At 56.2% G+C, this 17,397-nt stretch overlaps 1 protein-coding gene across 1 annotated transcript in view; it reads right to left on the bottom strand.

The window, feature by feature from the left end:
- Positions 1–6,006: 6,006 nt before the first annotated feature.
- CSNK2A2 (casein kinase 2 alpha 2) overlaps positions 6,007–17,397 on the bottom strand; it is a 28,293-nt gene continuing 16,902 nt past the window's right edge. Inside the window, exons 5-12 of the mRNA XM_084270006.1 lie at positions 14,927–14,986; positions 12,771–12,854; positions 11,532–11,642; positions 11,262–11,363; positions 10,862–10,962; positions 10,042–10,190; positions 9,768–9,861; positions 6,007–6,463 (exon numbers count right to left, since the gene is read on the bottom strand). Coding sequence (XP_084126132.1) covers positions 9,785–9,861; positions 10,042–10,190; positions 10,862–10,962; positions 11,262–11,363; positions 11,532–11,642; positions 12,771–12,854; positions 14,927–14,986 — 684 coding nt within the window. The 3' untranslated portion in view covers positions 6,007–6,463; positions 9,768–9,784. The remainder of the gene's footprint in view (positions 6,464–9,767; positions 9,862–10,041; positions 10,191–10,861; positions 10,963–11,261; positions 11,364–11,531; positions 11,643–12,770; positions 12,855–14,926; positions 14,987–17,397) is intronic.

Here is a 17,397-nt window from a genome sequence, read left to right as displayed (position 1 = left end):
GCGCCGCCGCCGTCACCAGAGAACTACTTTCCGCGCCTCCCGCCTGCCGCCGGATCTACTTCCGGCCGCCGCCGGACGCGGCGTCGCGGGAGCGCGCGCGCGCTACCATGGCGATGGCGGGGGGCGGGGCCGAGCCCCGGGCGGGCCCTGCCGCGAGCTGCCGGGCCCGGGCCCCGCCTGGCCCTGCGGCTTCGGTGGGCCCGGTGCCCCCGAGGGGGCCGCTGACCGGGACTCGCGGGTCCGCGCGGCGAAGCCGGTGCGTCCGCAGCCACTGAGAGCCCCGGAGCGGGCAGCGCCCTGTGCTGGCCACACCTCCGCAGCCCGCAGCGGGCCGGCGGCACACGAGCAGCGGCTCGTCCCTCCGTCCCTCCCTCGGCTGCCCGGCAAAGCCGGTGCTGCAGCACGGGGACCCGTGAGTGCCAGTGACACGCCAGTGACACACCAATGACACGCCAGTGACATGCCAGTGACACAGTAGCGGCACACCAACGACATGCCAGTGACATGGCAGTGGCACACCAGTGACATGGCAGTGACACACCAGTGACACACTAGTGGCACGCCAGCGACATGCCAGTGACACGCCAGTGACATGCCAGTGACACACTAGTGGCACACCAGTGACATGCCAGTGATATGCCAGTGACACACCAGTGACACGCCAGTGACACGGTAGTGGCACACCAGTGACATGCCAGTGACACGCCAGTGACATGCCAGTGACACACTAGTGACATGCCAGCGACATGCCAGTGACATGGCAGTGACACGCCAGTGACATGCCAGTGACACACTAGTGGCACACCAGTGACATGCCAGTGACGCTATGGCAGGTGGCAGGGCAGTCACTGCATCTCCGGTGCGGAAAGGCCCAACCCTGCAGCTGGCAGCCGTGGGCAGAAGGGGACACGTCGGGGGTCAGTTTCCGGTGGGGCTCTCGGGGCTCCTGGGCGTCCCAGGGCTCGGCTTTGCTCCCCGGGCCTCCCTTCCCCTGTGCGGGTTCTACAAGGCTGGAGTGGCCAGGCAGTGTTTGCTCTGCTCTGCTGCTTCCCTTCGCCCTGGCCTTGCTCCCAAGGTGCAAAGCTGCACTTCCCCAGCAGATGACATCCATCAATGCATCCACCATCCATCCATCCATCCATCCATCCATCCATCCATCCATCCATCCATCCATCCATCATCCGTCCCATCTATCCCAGTCCTTGAACTACATCACACTGCTCAGAGCTTCATCCACCCTGACCTTGAATGTCTCCAGGGATGGGGCCTCCACCACCTCTCTGGACAACCTGTGCCAGGGTCTCACCACCTCAGGGGGAAGAACTGCTTCCTCAGGTCTCACCTAACCCTGCCCTGCTCTAGTTTAAACCATCACCCCTCGTCCCATCACTCCCTGCCCTACAAACAGCCCTGCCCAGCTCTCCTGTAGGTCCTTCAGGGACGGGAAGGGTCTCGGAGCTCTCCCCAGAAGCAGCCTTCTCTTCTCCAGGCTGAACCAGCCCAAGTCTCCCAGGCTGCTGCCTCCTTAGGTCGGAAGCTGGTAGGGCAGGTGCAGATGTGTGTTTCCCAGGAGAGCCTCCTGCGTGCTGGTGGTGCCGGAGGTGGTCCCAGTGCTGCTCCATGCTCGCTTTCATGGTGGCTTTTCCTCAGGCAGCGCTTCCAGCTGGAACTGCTCAGCTGCCACGTGGAATTGCCCCAGGTCCTGCACTCGCTGCCACCAGAGATGGACACCTGCTGTGATGGCTGCTGCAAAACGCAGCTAGAAGCTCTCTGCAGGCCCCAGAAAGTAACCCTCAGCCGATTCAAGGCCAGAGACCCGAGCACACGTGAGGACTGGCAGCACACTGTGCAGCCCTCACTGTCCATGCTGGTTACTCCTCTGAACCTGGCACTGCTTTCAGCTCTGTCCTACCCCCAGTGGAAAGCTTTATCTGTTGGAGGATGCTATCTTAGTGCTCTAAGAGAACTGTGCCAGTGATAACCCTTGTCTCTTACTGCACAATTGCAATGAAATGCACTTCTCCCCCACCCCAACCCCCAACCCCCCTGCCCTTTGAGAGCCAGGATGAGAAGCAGTACCTTGAGGGTACAAGGGGTGGGCAGATGTACAGCTTTACTGGTGTGAAAATGCTTTCAAGGACAGAGAGGGGCTTGCAGAGCTGAGCAGGTTCCCAGGAGCAGTTTGGGCTACGGGTTACATCTTTAAAATGAAATCTATTGCATTTCTTCCTGCTGCAATAACACCTGTAGCATCCCTTGCCAATGGCCAGCTGCTCACCAGCATAAAAACTACCCCCTGGCATCAGCTTTGCGGTCACAGAATCACGGGGGTTGGAAGGGACCTCAAGAGATCATCAGGTCCAACCCCCTGCCAAAGCAGCTCCCCAGCTCATATTGCACAGGTCGGCATCCAGACAGGGCTGGAATCTCTCCAGAGAAGGAGACTCCACACCCCCTGGGCAGCCTGTCCCAGGGCTCCCTCACCCTCACTGGGGAAAAGTTCTTCCTCATGTTGGTGTGGAACTTCCTATGCTCCAACTTGCAGCCATTGCCCCTTGTCCTGTCCCCACAGACACTGAAAAGGGGCTGGCCATTTCCCCCTGCCTCCCATACTTCAGATATTGATAAACATTAATAAGGTTCCCCCTTAGTCTTTTCTCCAGGCTGAACAGTCCCACTCCAGGCTGCTGTGCTGTTGCCACCTAATGCCCCATCCAAACCCCACTGACAGTCACAGGGGTGGCTGCTCATTGTGTTTCTCTCTCCCACTGTCCCAAACACACCATCCCCCCCTCGCAGCCCCAGGGGCAGCAGCGCTGTCTCCCTCATTTACAGTTCCTCAGGCAAACAAGTGGCTTCTACACAAAGCAAGGCTGGATTTAGTCGTGGGGTTAGTGTATGTCTCATATGGCACAAGTAAAGAACACGTTCCCCTAATCACATGGGAAGAGACAACTGGGACAAACAGCCAGCTGCTGCTCCTGAGCAGCCTGCCCGGCTCATGTGTTGCCATGAGCGATGCACGTGGAAATATGTTGTGGTTTCAAATCATCCCTGTTTCTCCCTTAATTTTAATGAAAAATAATACCCACTGCCTGTCCTCCTTCCTCCGCAGGCTGGAGGTGAGGACAGGGGCAGGGAAGCCTCCTGAGATGTCCGTGCTTATTGGGAAGGGGCTCTGGGAGATACACACACACTGATTTATTCACCTGGAAGATCCCTAGGAAGATGTTGGCATGTTGCATCACCCTCAGTCCCAACTCCCCCAGTGTAGAGGGATTGGGTTCTGGGGAGCAGGTGGAGGAAGAGGCCCATCCTAAGAGAATAATCTGCTCCAAGAAACAGGTAGAGGTTGCCTGCTCCAGAAATAAGTGACCACTAAAGCATTTCCTGCCCTTCGGAGTTCCCAGCCATCAGATGCCTTCAGAGGAACGAGACCTTCAGGAAGCTCCTGAAACATCCTCCTCTGGAGTTTCACACTGCTGGGTGCAGTCACTGGAGCCAAGAGTGGCAGCTTGCTCCAGCACCAGTGAGCCTCTGCCTCCCCTGGAGCACACAGTCAGGGAAATCCTGACCTGAACTGACACCCTCCTGGCTCGGGCCATGCCTGGAGAGCAGATGTGTGGGGCTGGCTGTGTGGCCCAGCTGAAGGGACAGTGTGTGGACCAGTAAACCAGAGCCAGTTTCAGTCAGTACCATTGTGAGGCAAAAGCCTTCACTGCATGGCCAAAATGAGAACAAGGGGATGACTTCTGCAGTGAGTGTGAGACCCTGGGCTTTGTCTGGGTGACTCCAGCCACCTCTCCCATCCTGGACTTTCTTATGGGAGGGCAGAGAAAACCAAAAAGGGAATTGGGTAGGATATCCACTGCCACCACGTGCAAGGGGAGGCAAAGGGCAAAAGTGGCTTTGGCTGCTGAGGGAAGATGAACAAAGGTGTTGGAGCTTATGCTGGCTGAGGTCCACGTGGTGCAGAAGGTGGAGGAGGAAGCTGGACTGCTGCTGAGCAAGGGATCAGAAGAGAACAGGAGAGCATAAACATCAGCGGGTGCAGGAGAAGATGGTGTCAGTGTTTGCTGGAGCTCCTGGGCGGTGAAAGCCAAGGGAGCAAGGACATGCTGCCTTGGTGGGACTGCCATGCAATGGGTGTCATGGTGGAGCAAGGGGTGAGAGTGAACAAAACCTGACTCCTGACAAGCTGAAGCCACAACAGGGCAGGCAGAGTTTATTTCTGACAAGCTGAAGTTAGCAAGAGTCACCAAGACCATCATCTGGAGACATGCTGCTGGTGTGAGGACCTGGGCTGGAGCAGGTGGGAATGGGGGGCATGACCCAACAGTGTCAGGAGAGGGAGGGATGAGGTAGGAACTGCACTTTGATGTGCCACTGTACTGCAGGGCCCCCAGGATAGTGTAAGTTCACCTCTGCTTCTGCCCAGCACATGTGGACCTCAGGTAGCCTGTGCTCTGAGCCCTCCCCCGTGGGCTCTGCCCTGTGGGGAAAGGCTCTCACCACTGACCAGGACTGCACCAGCCACAAGAAGAGTCTCGCTGAGCTCAGGCACAGTCCTGGATGTAACAGGACTATCACCACCTCACGCCTTGGCGAGGGACCAGTCCTGCCTCACAGCTCACCAGATGTGCATGTCCGTGCCTGGCCCTGCACCGGCACGTCTCCAGCTGTGACACACCAGGGTGATGTTGGCAGATCACCACCTGTACCACACACAGGCTTTGTGTGAGGATCCACTTTTGCTTTCCACTTCAGCCACTGCCCAGGGCTGGGCAAGCAACACTGTGGGGTTGCTGTGCTAGCAGGAGAGCACAGCTCCTCACCTGAGCTCCTCTCCTTGGGAACTCCCAGCAGGTCTGGAGCCTTGCCTCAGACCCTGAGCCTGGGCAGCTTCAGTACAAGGGGTGACTGTGTAGGGAAACATACCTGGAAGTGAAGGAATGGGACTACAGGAGAGAAAAGTCCCCCATGTCCTGGGCTGCATCCCCAGCAGCGGGACCAGCAGGGCTGGGAAAGGGGGATTCTGCCCCTCTGCTCCGCTCTGGGACACAGACCCCCCTGCAGTGCTGCCTCCAGCTCGGGGGTCCCCAGGGCAAGGGGGACATGGAGCTGTGGGAGTGAGTCCCGAGGAGCCACGGAGATGGTGGGAGGGCTGGAGCCCCTCTGCTCTGGAGCCAGGCTGGGAGAGCTGGGCTGGTTCAGCCTGGAGAAGGCTCTGGGGTGACCTAGCTGTGGTGTATCAATATTTAAAGGGGTCCCACAGGAGAGTGGGAGAGGGGCTGGTGACCAGGGAGTGTGGTGACAGGACGCAGAGGGCAGGGTCAGGTGAGATGTGAGGAAGGAATTCTTTACTCTGAGGATGGGGAGGCCCTGGCACAGGGAGGCCCTGGCACAGGTTGCCCAGAGAGGCTGTGGGAGCCCCATCCCTGGCTGGGTTCAAGGCCAGGTTGGATCGGTCTTTGGGCAACCTGGGCTTGTGAGGGTGTCCCTGCCCATGGCCAGGCGTTGGAACTCAATGATCTTTGAGGTCCCTTCCAACCCAAAGCCTTCTGTGATTCTATGGCTCAGCCCGGAGAAGAGAAGGCTGCTTCTGGGGAGAGCTCTGAGCCCCTTCCCATCCCTCAAGGGTCTCCAGAAGAGCTGGAGAGGGGCTGGTGCTGAGGGCAGGGAGGGCCAGGCCCAGGGGAACGGCCTTCAGCTGCAGGAGGGCAGCTGGGGAGGGGCTGGGAGGCAGAAATCCTTCCTGGGGAGGGGGAGGCCCTGGCACAGGGTGCCCAGAGAAGCTGGGGCTCCCCTGGCAGGGTTCAAGGCTGGGTTGGATGGGGCTTGGGGCACCTAAGCTAGTGGAGGCTGTTCCTGCCTAGGGCAGGGGAGTGGAATCAGATGGGTTTTGAGGTCCCTTCCAAACCGTCCTAGGATTTTATGATTCAGTCCTCCAGTGTGGCTGGTCCTGCCCCATGGCTCCCTCCCCACTGAATACTCCTCCTCGTGTGCTTCTTTTAAAACTTTTATTCAACAATATAGAATTCTTTTAGTCATCATATAGAACTGTCCATTGTGAGACTACATCCCCTGCCACCCCCACGTCCTGGCAGAGATGGGCACGAGCCGGCTAACTGGTCCGTCAGAGGTGGGGGGTTGGGAAAGGGGGTGCTTGGGGGAACAGCCAGAACGGAGGAAGGAACAACTAACCAACAACCAACACCCTTCACAGTTCCACACATTCTGGGTCAGGAAGAGCTCAACAAGGAACCAAAGGCAGAAGAACCTTTAACACTCCGAGAGGAGGGCTGTGGTCATAGTGAGGCGAGTGCCGTCCCGCCAGGCGCCGCCCCGCTCCCGGCCCTGCCCGCGCCGCGCAGGCCGCACGCCGTCACTCTACACGCGCCGACTGCACCTCTGATTTGGTTCTCATTCTGCTTATGGAAAATTGGGAGCAACAGCATCGGACCTGAGGAGAGAGGGGAGGAGGGAAGTGAGCGTTACAGGGCACTGCCAGCTCGCCACGAAGCAGGGAGGTGGCTGGGAATGGTGCCCCACCTCCGGCCACCCAGCTCCCAGCCAGGCCTGGCTGCAACCCCAGGACCCTCTGGATAGGGGATGGGGGGGGCTCCACAGCTTTAGAAGGGGTGGCAGGGTGAGGGGGGAAGGCAGGGCCAAGCAAGGCAGGGGAAAGGCACAGCCCAGCAGAGCAGCACTGGGCATCCAGACAGAAGGTTGGATGTTTTTCCTCCCCAACCTCCTAGGCCAAGTCAAACATCTCCTCTTGCCCCAGGGAAGACCCTGCTCACCACAGCAGCCTTGCAAGAGGCATGGATAAGCCAGCACAGCTGCTTACTATCCCCTTCTCCCCCACACCTCAAGGTTTGCCATGGGCCTGGTATTGAGCCTGTCCCCTCACATGGCCCATGGCAAACCCAGCTCAAACCTGCTGCAACCCTGGGGCCAGGCCAGCTGCAAGACCAAGATGTGCACCAGGACTCTCCCAACTTTGTCCAGGAAAAATCGCCACAAGATGCCTGTTCCCCACCCTCCCTCCTTCCCTCTTAAGGACAAGAAGCTCCTCTCCAGCTCCTACAGGTAAAATGATGCTTCGCCAAGGTTGAGGAGAGCAGGGTGTCCTGCTTCCTGTGCTGAAAGGCCAATGGGTGCCCAGAGGAGCTGGCCTGAGCTGCAGAAGCATCCCCACCAGCTCTGGGGACTCCACACCCTCCCTGCTCCCAGGCTGTGCTTACTCCTGGAGTTTCTCTCCAGGATGGATCTGCCACAGCTCACCCTAGCCCAGAGCGGGGTGGGGAGGGGCAGGGCAGGTTGTTCCAGCCTCTCTGGTTACCACAACCAGGGAAAGCCAAAGCCATTTGCCTTTCACTTGCTGGAAGAGCCTTGCTGGAGGGCACCAGGATGTAATTCCTGACTGGGGTTTGCTGAGCTGGTGCTGCCCAAAGCACCACCATGAAACCTCCCCAGCAGTTTCAGACACTGCCAACCACTCAGGTACAAATGATCAATGTTTTCACCTGTCAGAACTGCCACACTAAACCCATTCTCCTCCCCCGACCTCTCCTGCCTGGGCTCTGCAGGACCTGGGAAGGCCAATGCACAAGAGCTGGGAAATGGGCAGAAACATCTCCCATGTTTCTCCCACAGCAGCAGGAACATCTGCCCTCACCTCTGCTCATTGGGGCAGCTCAGTGCATGTTTAAAGTCAGTTCAGAAATGGATGTTCAAGTCCCAAATCGACCTTGCTGGGTACCAGCACAGGTAAGAGCATCAGCCACCCCCACACCTCTCAGGCCAGGCAGATGGAAGGACAGAGGGCTGGGAACACTCGCCAAAGCCTACAGCAACATCTGTGGGAAGGTCAGTGTTAGCAAGGACCCCGTGGGATGGCAGCACCACCCCAAACTGCTCCTCACCCAGACTCCCTTGTGCACCAGCTGCATCCTGGCACAGGAGGAAGGCACAGCTACTCCCTGCTCAGTACAGCTTCAGACAAAGCCACTGCCCCACACTGAGGGAGACACACATGGGGAGAACCCACAACTTCCAGCCACAGGTGTGACTTCTCATCTGACCAGCCAACATCATGGACAGACACAGCTACCTTGGGTATGGGCAACTCCCACACCACGTACCCAACACCCTGTACCTCCTCTGAGGCCCTGGGGAAGCCAGGACAATCTGCCACAGTGAAACCCTCCAGGCTGACAGCACCAAAGACCAAGAGATCCCAAACTACTCAGACCAGAGGGGCTGGAAGAGCCAACCTGCCCTCCTTGAGGAGGCAACGCCTGTACCTCTCACTCCTAAGGCAGCCCATAGATTGGAGACAGCAGCCAGTCAGATGTATAGATATTTATTGGTTTCAGTGAATTATACAAATGGATTTACCTGCTATCGATGCCAATAGAACTTTATTGGATTATGGAATGTAAACAGATGTTTCAAATAGAAACATTGCAACCTTATAAAAATTAACTAGTTCAACAATGCCGCAGAAGGAAATTCTGTGGTTAGGTGCTGGTGGGAAAACACTATCTCCAGCTTCTAGGTTTGAGTGTCACCAGAACCACTTGATGAAGTTAACACACAGAACAAGTAGAGGAGGCAACTGTGAATTGTGGGGCTCTAAAGCCATCGAGGGATCTGAAGAAAGAACCCACAAGATGAACCCCCCACCCCCCGCAACAGGATCGGCACCCCAGAATTCAATGAACGGCTGACTTGGTTAGAACACTACGTGGGATCCCAAGTCCTGGGTCAGTAGCTGCACAGCCCCCTCCCCGAGAGACACGATGCTGGTTGCTGACCCTCCCCACGCTCTCCGCCCCTCCATCCCGCGGTGCTGGGTGGATCCCCTCCAGAGCCGTGCTCTGGCACAAGTCTGCATCCTGGCATGAATTCTCATGGGAGCCACGTCATGAGGTACGTGGTTGCACACCTATCACAAGAAGTCTTGCAACACTGACTTTCCTGAGCTCGGTGGGAAAGCCTGGACAGTCTCTCCTCCCTCCTGCCCCCAGAGCAGCCCTCACATTCACCAGTTTCCAAAGCAGGTCTACTGAGTTTCTTCTTGGAGCGAGCCTTTGTCAAACACACTGGGAGGGGGGGGGGGGATCTTGCCTCTCCCTGGGAACTTGGATCAGTGCCTTAATTTTATGCTCCAAAACAATCCTGAGATGCTGCTGGGTTTGTGGGCTGGTTTTGTTGGACCTCCCCCCTCCCCCCAACTGCCCTGGCATTCACACTTGGAACTGGAGTTCAAGGGCCAAATTCAAGCCCAGAGTGAGCAGTAGGACTTGGGCCTCCAAATAGAGTTACACCTGCTGACCCCCAGCCTGAATTTGGTTCATCCAGAGTCTACAAGGGAGAAAGGCATGTTTAGAAAGAGGCATGCTAAGGGCTGATGGTGGAACAACCAATTTGTCCCCATCAGCATGGTGGGGAAGGCTGGACTGAGAAGGAAGAGAAGGATCCATAGAGACGTGAACCAGAATCAGTTGTGTTGAGCCCTGGGGACATCACTACATGTTTAGCTCTTGCAAGACCATTTGCCCAGGGCTTTGGTACCACAGGGTTAGAGTTACATTAACCACAACCACCAGAGAGGAACTGAGGTTTATGACTACCCCCCCCCAAGGTTAGATTTCTGCCAAGTATCAAGGGGAGGGGAAGGAAGGGGGGGGTGTCCTTGGTTCTTTTCCCTTCACTGTGTGACCGAAGGTTGTTTTTTATTTGTAAACATCTTGAATTACCCGTCGTTTTCCAGTCTTCATCGTGCTGTTGTCAGGCCACTGGAGAGCACAGCATTTTCTGAGCTGGGCTGGGACTGCTCCTTTACCACTGGATCTGCAGGAGACACAGACCAGGCAGGAAGGGGAAACAGCATTTAATAAAGGGGAAGCTCCACCCTGGCAAACTACTGTCCCTCAAAACCCACAGAGCTGCTAAGGCTTTTCCAGAATGGGGAGCTGACCCTTGCCCCCACAAGCCAAGAGCCTTCTGGCCCCAACTTCAGCATGGACTCACAGAAATAGGGATGCTCCATGGCCTCCTTGGCAGTCAGCCGCTGTTGATGGTCGTATCGCAGGAGCTTGTCCAGGAGGTCTAGGACTTCAGGACTGACCAGGTGTCTGTTCTCACTGTGGATGAAGTTCTCCCAGCGCTTCCGGGAGTGCCTGCAAAGGGACCAGATGTCACTGCCTGGCACAGCAGTACCCAAGGGCCCTGGGGGAACCACCTGCCACTATACACCTCAAAGGAAAGATGGATGTGATGGACACTGTCTACAGCTCTTCCTTGCACAAGCTGCTGCTCAGCAAGCACGTGCTGAAGGGGGAAAGCCCTCTTCTTCAGGCACACCATTGCCTGGGTGTCCTATACCTGGAGAAGGCACAGTATTGCATGTTCCTGTCTGTCTACAGGGACGAGACAGCAGCATGTGGCAGGCAGGGTGACACCCTTGGGACCAGAGGTGCTCTGGTTTGCCAACCAGCCTCACAGAAGTCCTCACTGTCCCATCCACTTCTTGTCCTTCTCAGAAATCTCAACTGGGAGATTATGAGCCCCTCAGCCCACACTCAGCTCCAGCGTCTACATCTCCAGGATGTCAAGGAGCAGGAGAAAGAAGGAACAGGATGGTTCTTGGATCATGGGAGAGGCAAGAGGAAAGAGCCTGCATTTCAGTGACCTCCTGAGATGACATGAGCAGCATGGGAGGCCTGCAAGCAGCATCATGACCCAGAAGATGAAAGCAGGTCTTTGCTGAGTCCTTCAAGGGGACGGACACCAGTTTATCTCCCTCATTGCGTTACAAGGGAAAAAGGCAGCATTTAACTTCTTCACTTACTGGCCAAGGATATCATTGAAGTGGGGGTCCAGTTCTATGTGGTACTTCTTGAGATACCCATACAGCTCATCTGTGCCCAGGACCTTTGCGATGCGAACCAGCTGGAACAAGAGGTACACTGAGAGACAGCACACGGGCAGGCCACCGCTCCTTTGCAGAGGCAGAGCCACCCAAATCTAAAAGCTCTCCTTCTGGAAACATCCCAGCTGGAAGGAATAACTCCCTTGAAACTTATTTTTGCAACACATGCAGAAAACAAGTCTCCTGCTGAAGGCCATGAAGCATAAGATGGCTTAACTAAACACGTAGCAACATCCTCCCAGCCTGATGCCCAGAACCTCCCCACTGTACACACAGTGACCAGTATCTCATGAAATAAGCCAGGTAACAAAGTCTTTACTTGGTCATAATTGTCCTGGCCATGGAAGAAGGGCTCCTTTCGGAAGATCATGCTTGCCAGCATACAGCCTAAACTCCACATGTCTAAGCTGTAGTCATACATCTGGGGGGAAAAAGGAGAAGCTGTCAGAAAAGGCACGCTCACCGCGGTCCTGTTCCCTTTTGCCCTCTGAGCCAGGCTCTTCCCAACCCAGGCAGTGCCCTGGCAGGACAAACCAAAGGTGGCAAAGTGCAACCACAAGTGGCTAGCAAGGAGGAGGAAGACTCTTACTTGGTAGTCCACAAGGAGCTCCGGTCCTTTGAAGTACCTAGAGGCCACACGGACATTGTATTCCTGAGCTGGATGGTAGAATTCGGCCAGACCCCAGTCTATGAGCCGCAGCTGAACACGTGAGAAGGAGACACAGAGTAAGAAGCCTCAGTGAGAGTTGGGTAGGTGAAGCCACATTGCCCAGACCACTCAATCCTGTGATACCAGTATGGAGCCCGGGATGCAGGGAGGCTCTCAGAGGGCAGGAGATGCTCTCTGACAGCAGAAGATGCTCTCTTGAGGTGCTGTGATCAGGTTCTTCCCTCCCCCTATCACCAGGTGGTGGGACAAAGTCCAGCTTAGAGAACTCCTCTGCCTCCTGAGTCCAAGCACACTGTCATTCTTGGGCAACTAGCTCCTCACCAGCACCACCAGCCGCAGTGGACATGAGCATAACAGAGCTGGCAAAGGCAAGCTGCCTTACCCTACTGTTTAGAGGGGCCAGGCTGAAGGCAGCATTGATTTCAACAGGGGGCTGAGAGCAGGACATGAGGTAGGAGGGGAACCCACCACATCCTTCAAGGCAGATCATCTACCCTGCAGCCACAGGGACAGACAACCTGCCGTGTTACTGAAGGACCTGGGAAGAGACTTCCCCCTCCTTACACACCTGGCCTTGCCCATGCAGCCACCACTGATGGAGAGGGACACGTAGACCAGCAACTAATTTGCTGCTGCAAGTCCCAGGTCCCCTGAGAGACAGGTACACAGCACCCAACGAGGTATAAGTACCACGAGGGGCTGGGGAAGCTCCATGGTAGCAAGCTGGGTACAAACATTTCATGTGATCTCACTACCATGTCCCTGAAGTGAGGAAGCAACTGCAGGACAAGCAGGCTGTGCTGCAGGAGCAGCCTGCATTCCCTAGTTAAAAATATCCACGTGTATTTCAGACAGTGCCAGCCCTCCTCTGTCCAGGGGCTCTGCACCCTCCTGCCACACCTCCCCAGATGGAGATAAACACCCCTACACCTCCCCAGATGGAGATAAACACCCCAGAGCTGCTCCTCTCAAAGGAACCCAGTGGGGTTGGCTGTGGGGAAGATCACCCTCCAAGCCACAGACACCCACTGCAGTGCTCCCCAGCGGGACTCCAGCCACCTCTGATGCAGGCACAGGTGGAGGGTAAGTACAGCTGCCCAGGCAGAGGATGGAGCTGCCCTGGAAACATCCCAGCTTCAAGCCCTGGTGCCACAGTACCTTTTTCTGTTGGTGGTCTATCATGACGTTGTGGGGCTTGACATCCCTGTGCATGATCCCCATGCTGTGGCAATAATCCAGGGCCTGGCAAACACACATACACACATTAGGCACACCCATAACCACAGTCAGAGCAGTAAGAACAGAACAGTTCTGGCCAGGAGCATGAGTGTCCTGTCCACCAGGAAGGGCTGCAACCCCCACCTGAGAAGCCATCAGTTTGGTCTCTTTGGCTGCACATGAGGTGACAAGCTGGCAACAGACTGTGCTGATCTCGTGTCCTGCTGCAGTCACAGCTCCTGCAGCAGTCTTCCCTGCTCGGGTTTTTAAGAACTTGGTGCAGGGAGATGTCCTATTGGGTTCTACCTGCCCAATACTCCAACCTAGGTAGCCCTGACCTTTCTAGGTCCTGCTGTCTTCCCTGGAAGGGGAGGACCCTTACATGCATGCAGTCTGATGGCCTTCTAGTGCAGCTTTCCACCTGTGTCCCAAAACACACCTAAGCTGTTAACTCAACTCTGCCTTGCTCATGAAACCCAAGCTGCACTTACAGAAGACAGGCAACAGCACAGGAGGGAGCAGGATACTGCCTAAGGCTTGAAGGCAGGAACACACACAAGCTCTCCAGCTCTGTGACCTGGCACCATTTGCTCCCCCATCCCCCCCCACTGCAGCTGTTGCCTTGAGCAAGGGGGTGAGAATGTTGTTTCCTCATCTCTAAGGGGGAGGGAGATCCATCCATCAACATCTATCAGATGCTCTGAGGTCTCCAGCAGCAGGGAAGGAGGGTACAGACTGCAGGCATTCAATATCCAGGACATCAGTGTCAGGGAAGTGACACTGTCCTTGGGCCCCGCTGCAGCGAGATGTGGAGGAGGAGGAGGGAACCCCTTGTCTCAGCCAGGCCTCTGTGAGTGTCCCTGCTGTGACACACAGCCTGACAGCCAACAGTCACAGCTAACAGTGACTGGAATCACCAGTACAGGAGATCTCTAAGAGGCTGGAAAAACTGCTTCCAGGGATGATGCTGTTCCCAGTGTCTCTGTCCTTGCAAGGCTGGATCATTTAAGCCTCATAACCCCTTCCACCCAAATCCTGGGTTGCCTCAGGCTCCCTCCAACCTGCAGGAGGAAGGTCTTTCCCTTGCAGAGAGCTGCAGCAAGTTTGGGGGTGCAGCCTCCCTAAAGCCCACTAGATCTGTTTATTTCAGGAAGTCTCCTGCTGTCAGCAAGTCCTGGAGCACAAAGCGATTTCCTTAGCCTGTGTCACTCATTTCCAGGGGCAGGGGACCTAAGAACTGCCATCCCAGAACAGTTCTGGGATCAGCCCAAATCTGTCAGCTCACCCTAATGCCCTGCTGCCCCCCCACAGACCCCGGAGAGGCAGTGCAGCAGCTCTCACAGATCTGCTGTATGACTCCATGGGAGGGGCAAGTTAAAAGGAGGTGTTCAGGGCACTCTTCACCCCTTGTCAGAGGGGCAGAGAAAGCTTTGGCTGGGAGATCTCAGGACAAAAATACCCCCCATTATATGCACATCTAACAGCCAGCACAACCAGAAGGTTTACTCCCCCAAGACTACCTGCAGGGTTGTGACTACAAGGCACCAACCTGGCCAGACTGTTCTTGAAGTGTTAAGAGACACAGGGACATAAGACCAAGCAGACAGAAGTGCCCTTCTGGGGCTGCATTTGAATACTGCTCCAGAAAGCTTGGAGCTGGCAACCCCTCCTCCCTTCTGCTCTCCCTGGTGTGTTCAGAAGTCCCCAGCTCCACAGCCCTGCAAACGCCCCTTGGCGCTGGTACGGGCTGGGAGTGAGTTACCTTCCTCCTAACAGCTCAACAGTGCTGAAAAAACAGGGAGAACAAGCACATCCCTACCCAGCCACCAGTGACCAGAAACACTCTGTGGGGAAAGAACAGACCCCAGGGAATCAGAGACTCTTTGGAGGTGACCGAAGGTCCCCAGTTTGGCTCTAATACCTCACAGCAACAAGCCAGGTAACCAGATCTCTTCCCAAACCTTCCCAGGTTATGAGACAGGAGTTCTGCATCGAACACAGAAGGACCCACTTGGTAGCACCACCCTGAGAGCCCTGCTACAGCCTCTCTCACTCCCAGTCCCCACCTCCAGCCCACCAGAAGCAGTGCCACTCACCTTCAGCAGCTCATACATATAGAACCGAATATCAAAGTCGGTCAGGATCTGGTACAGTTGCTGAAATAGATTTGGGGAGGAAGGGAAAAAAACCAAAAAACAAACAAAAAAAAAAAAAAGAGCGAGAGAAACAAAAATAAATGCTCCAGTTTTGGATTAGTTTTGTTTCCTGCACCCCACCTGCCCCTAAATGCTATCCCCATGCCAAACCCCCTTTGCCTCCAGTGACTCTCGAGGGCTGTGCCAGTTCCAGACCTGCCAGGACATCCACAAGGGATGCAAGAGATCCCACAATATACTACTGGAATGATTCGGCCCTGTCCCATCCTCTGTCAGGAGAGGCAGGCTGTCTGTCCAAGGAGGGCAGAGCAAGCCCTTCAGAGCATGCTGAGGCTGGCACCGATGATCTTGCCTCTTCATTCACATGCAAAGTCCTCATGGTGACTCGAGGACACAGATAATGGCATTCAGAGCAGGCAGGCTGGGATTGCATGAAAAAGGCTTCCAAGTGCTCAATGTGGGGGAAGAGGAAAATGTTAACCTAAAGGAGCATGGGGTGGGGATGCACAAAGGGCAGGCACAGCCTTAGAGCTGCACAGGCTCCTCTCTATCCCACCATAAAGGCTGACACAACTCAAGAGCACCAACACTCACGGGTCTCAGGGAAGCAGCATTTGTTGCCAGCACATGTTGGCCACCCTCCTCCTCCACATCCTCCTGTGGCTGCTCATGTGGAAGCCACAAAGACCCAGGGTGCACTTTAACCTGCACTGTGCCACCAGCACCGTCACCGGAGAGCTCAGCACTCTGCTGCTCTCCCATGCCAGGTCACACAACTGGCCCCACATTGGTGATTTGCTCTCCATCTGTCAGTGGCAGCGGTGCCAGCCTGACCCCACAAGGCTCTGCTCCCCTCTGGGGACAGGGCAGGGAAGGACACTCCCAGGGAGCAGCAGGACCGGACCCTCTGCCCTTTCCAACGGGGATCATATCACAGCTCAGTCAATCACCGATTGCATCAGCGCTGGAGCCAGTTGCTGTCATGGGCACCACTTGGCAGCTTCAGGAGAAATCCCAGAGCAAGGGATTGAAATTCACTGTCCAAGAAAACAGCTCTGGCCCTGGACCCCCTCCAGGCCCATGCCCAGATCCTCAGGATCCTGCCTAACTTAGGGCCAGCTCCAAACAGCACCAGCACCCCCAATACTGCTCTGGGACACCCTGTGACAATGTAAGTGTCACATGCAGAGCTTCCACGGCCTCTGGGACACAAGCTGCACTGTATTTTTAGGAGCCTGGATGACCCTAACACTTCACAGCAACCCCCTGAAGCAAAGGGGTGAGCAAGGAAGCAAGAGAGACACAGCCACAAGCTACAGTGGGATAGATTTCCCACAGGGCCCCAGTGTGTGTCCCAGAGCCAGCAGATGACAGCCAAACCCTCCCATGAGTTTGCTAAGGTAATAAACACCGTGGGGGGACACGGACGCTACAACTGTGTCTTCCTGGGAACTCCCACCCTGTTCACCATCAGTGCCTCAGGGTGAGAAGGGCAGGGGAGGCAGTGTAGAACATGGCCAGACCTCATTCTCTCCATGCCTTGGCTCCCCTGCCTCTGCTGCCTGTCACCAGGGAAGGGACAGAAGGGAGGTCACCGATGCCTTTCTTCTCAGGCCCACAATGCTGTCGCTCCTCCACTCACAGCCTGCAGCAAAGGCAGCTGCTGGGCAAGCAGCTCTTCCCTGCAATGCCTGCAAAACCCAGCGCCCCTGACTCCCTGGCAGTGCCTGGGCCCCCCTGGCAGTGGGGACCCATCCCTGTGGGAGCGTGCCCAGCCCCAGCAAGCAGCTGGGGAGTGGAGAAGGCTCTGAAGGACAGAGCCCTGTGCAGCAGCTGCCCCATGCAGCCCTGACAGCAGGCTCCAAAGCCCCTTTGCCCAGCCCAGCAGGGTGAGGAGGAGGCTCCTTTACAGACACATCCCCTGCTCTGCTCCCAGGGCTGGCTGGCGGTAAAACTATCAGAACCATCACCGTGAGGATCACTCGGACCCAGCTCAACCATCTGCTCAGCTTGTTGCCAGCACTGACTGTGTGAGGCCATACAGACCTGGGCTGGTCTCCCTTCTGCACACAGAGCATGAGCCAACATCAAACCTGTAAGTAGCCCCCAACCCCTTCAGCTTTGCCTGCTATTTTGGCAGGCATCATGTAACCAACTGCAAAACTAATCCTGTTGGTGCCCAAGGAGGCAGAGACATGCCTCCACAGGGCTGGCAGGTGCTAAATGCTTGTTCTCCTCCCATGAGGGAGCAACACAGCTGGCTACGTGCAGGAAGCAGTGTCTGCATAGCAACAGGGTGGCTGTGAGGAGCTGTCAGAGGAGACGCTGCTTTGGGGTGCAGGGCAGGCAGCACCAGCAGAGGAGGGAGTTCCCAAAGCATTCCAGCCTCAGCAGCCATACAAGGGACAAGA

The sequence above is a fragment of the Gallinula chloropus genome, assembly GCF_964237585.1.
Source record: "Gallinula chloropus genome assembly, chromosome: 13".
Classification (NCBI taxonomy): domain Eukaryota; kingdom Metazoa; phylum Chordata; class Aves; order Gruiformes; family Rallidae; genus Gallinula; species Gallinula chloropus.
Note: the sequence above shows the minus strand (reverse complement) of the source record. Positions and strands in the feature narration are given on the sequence as shown.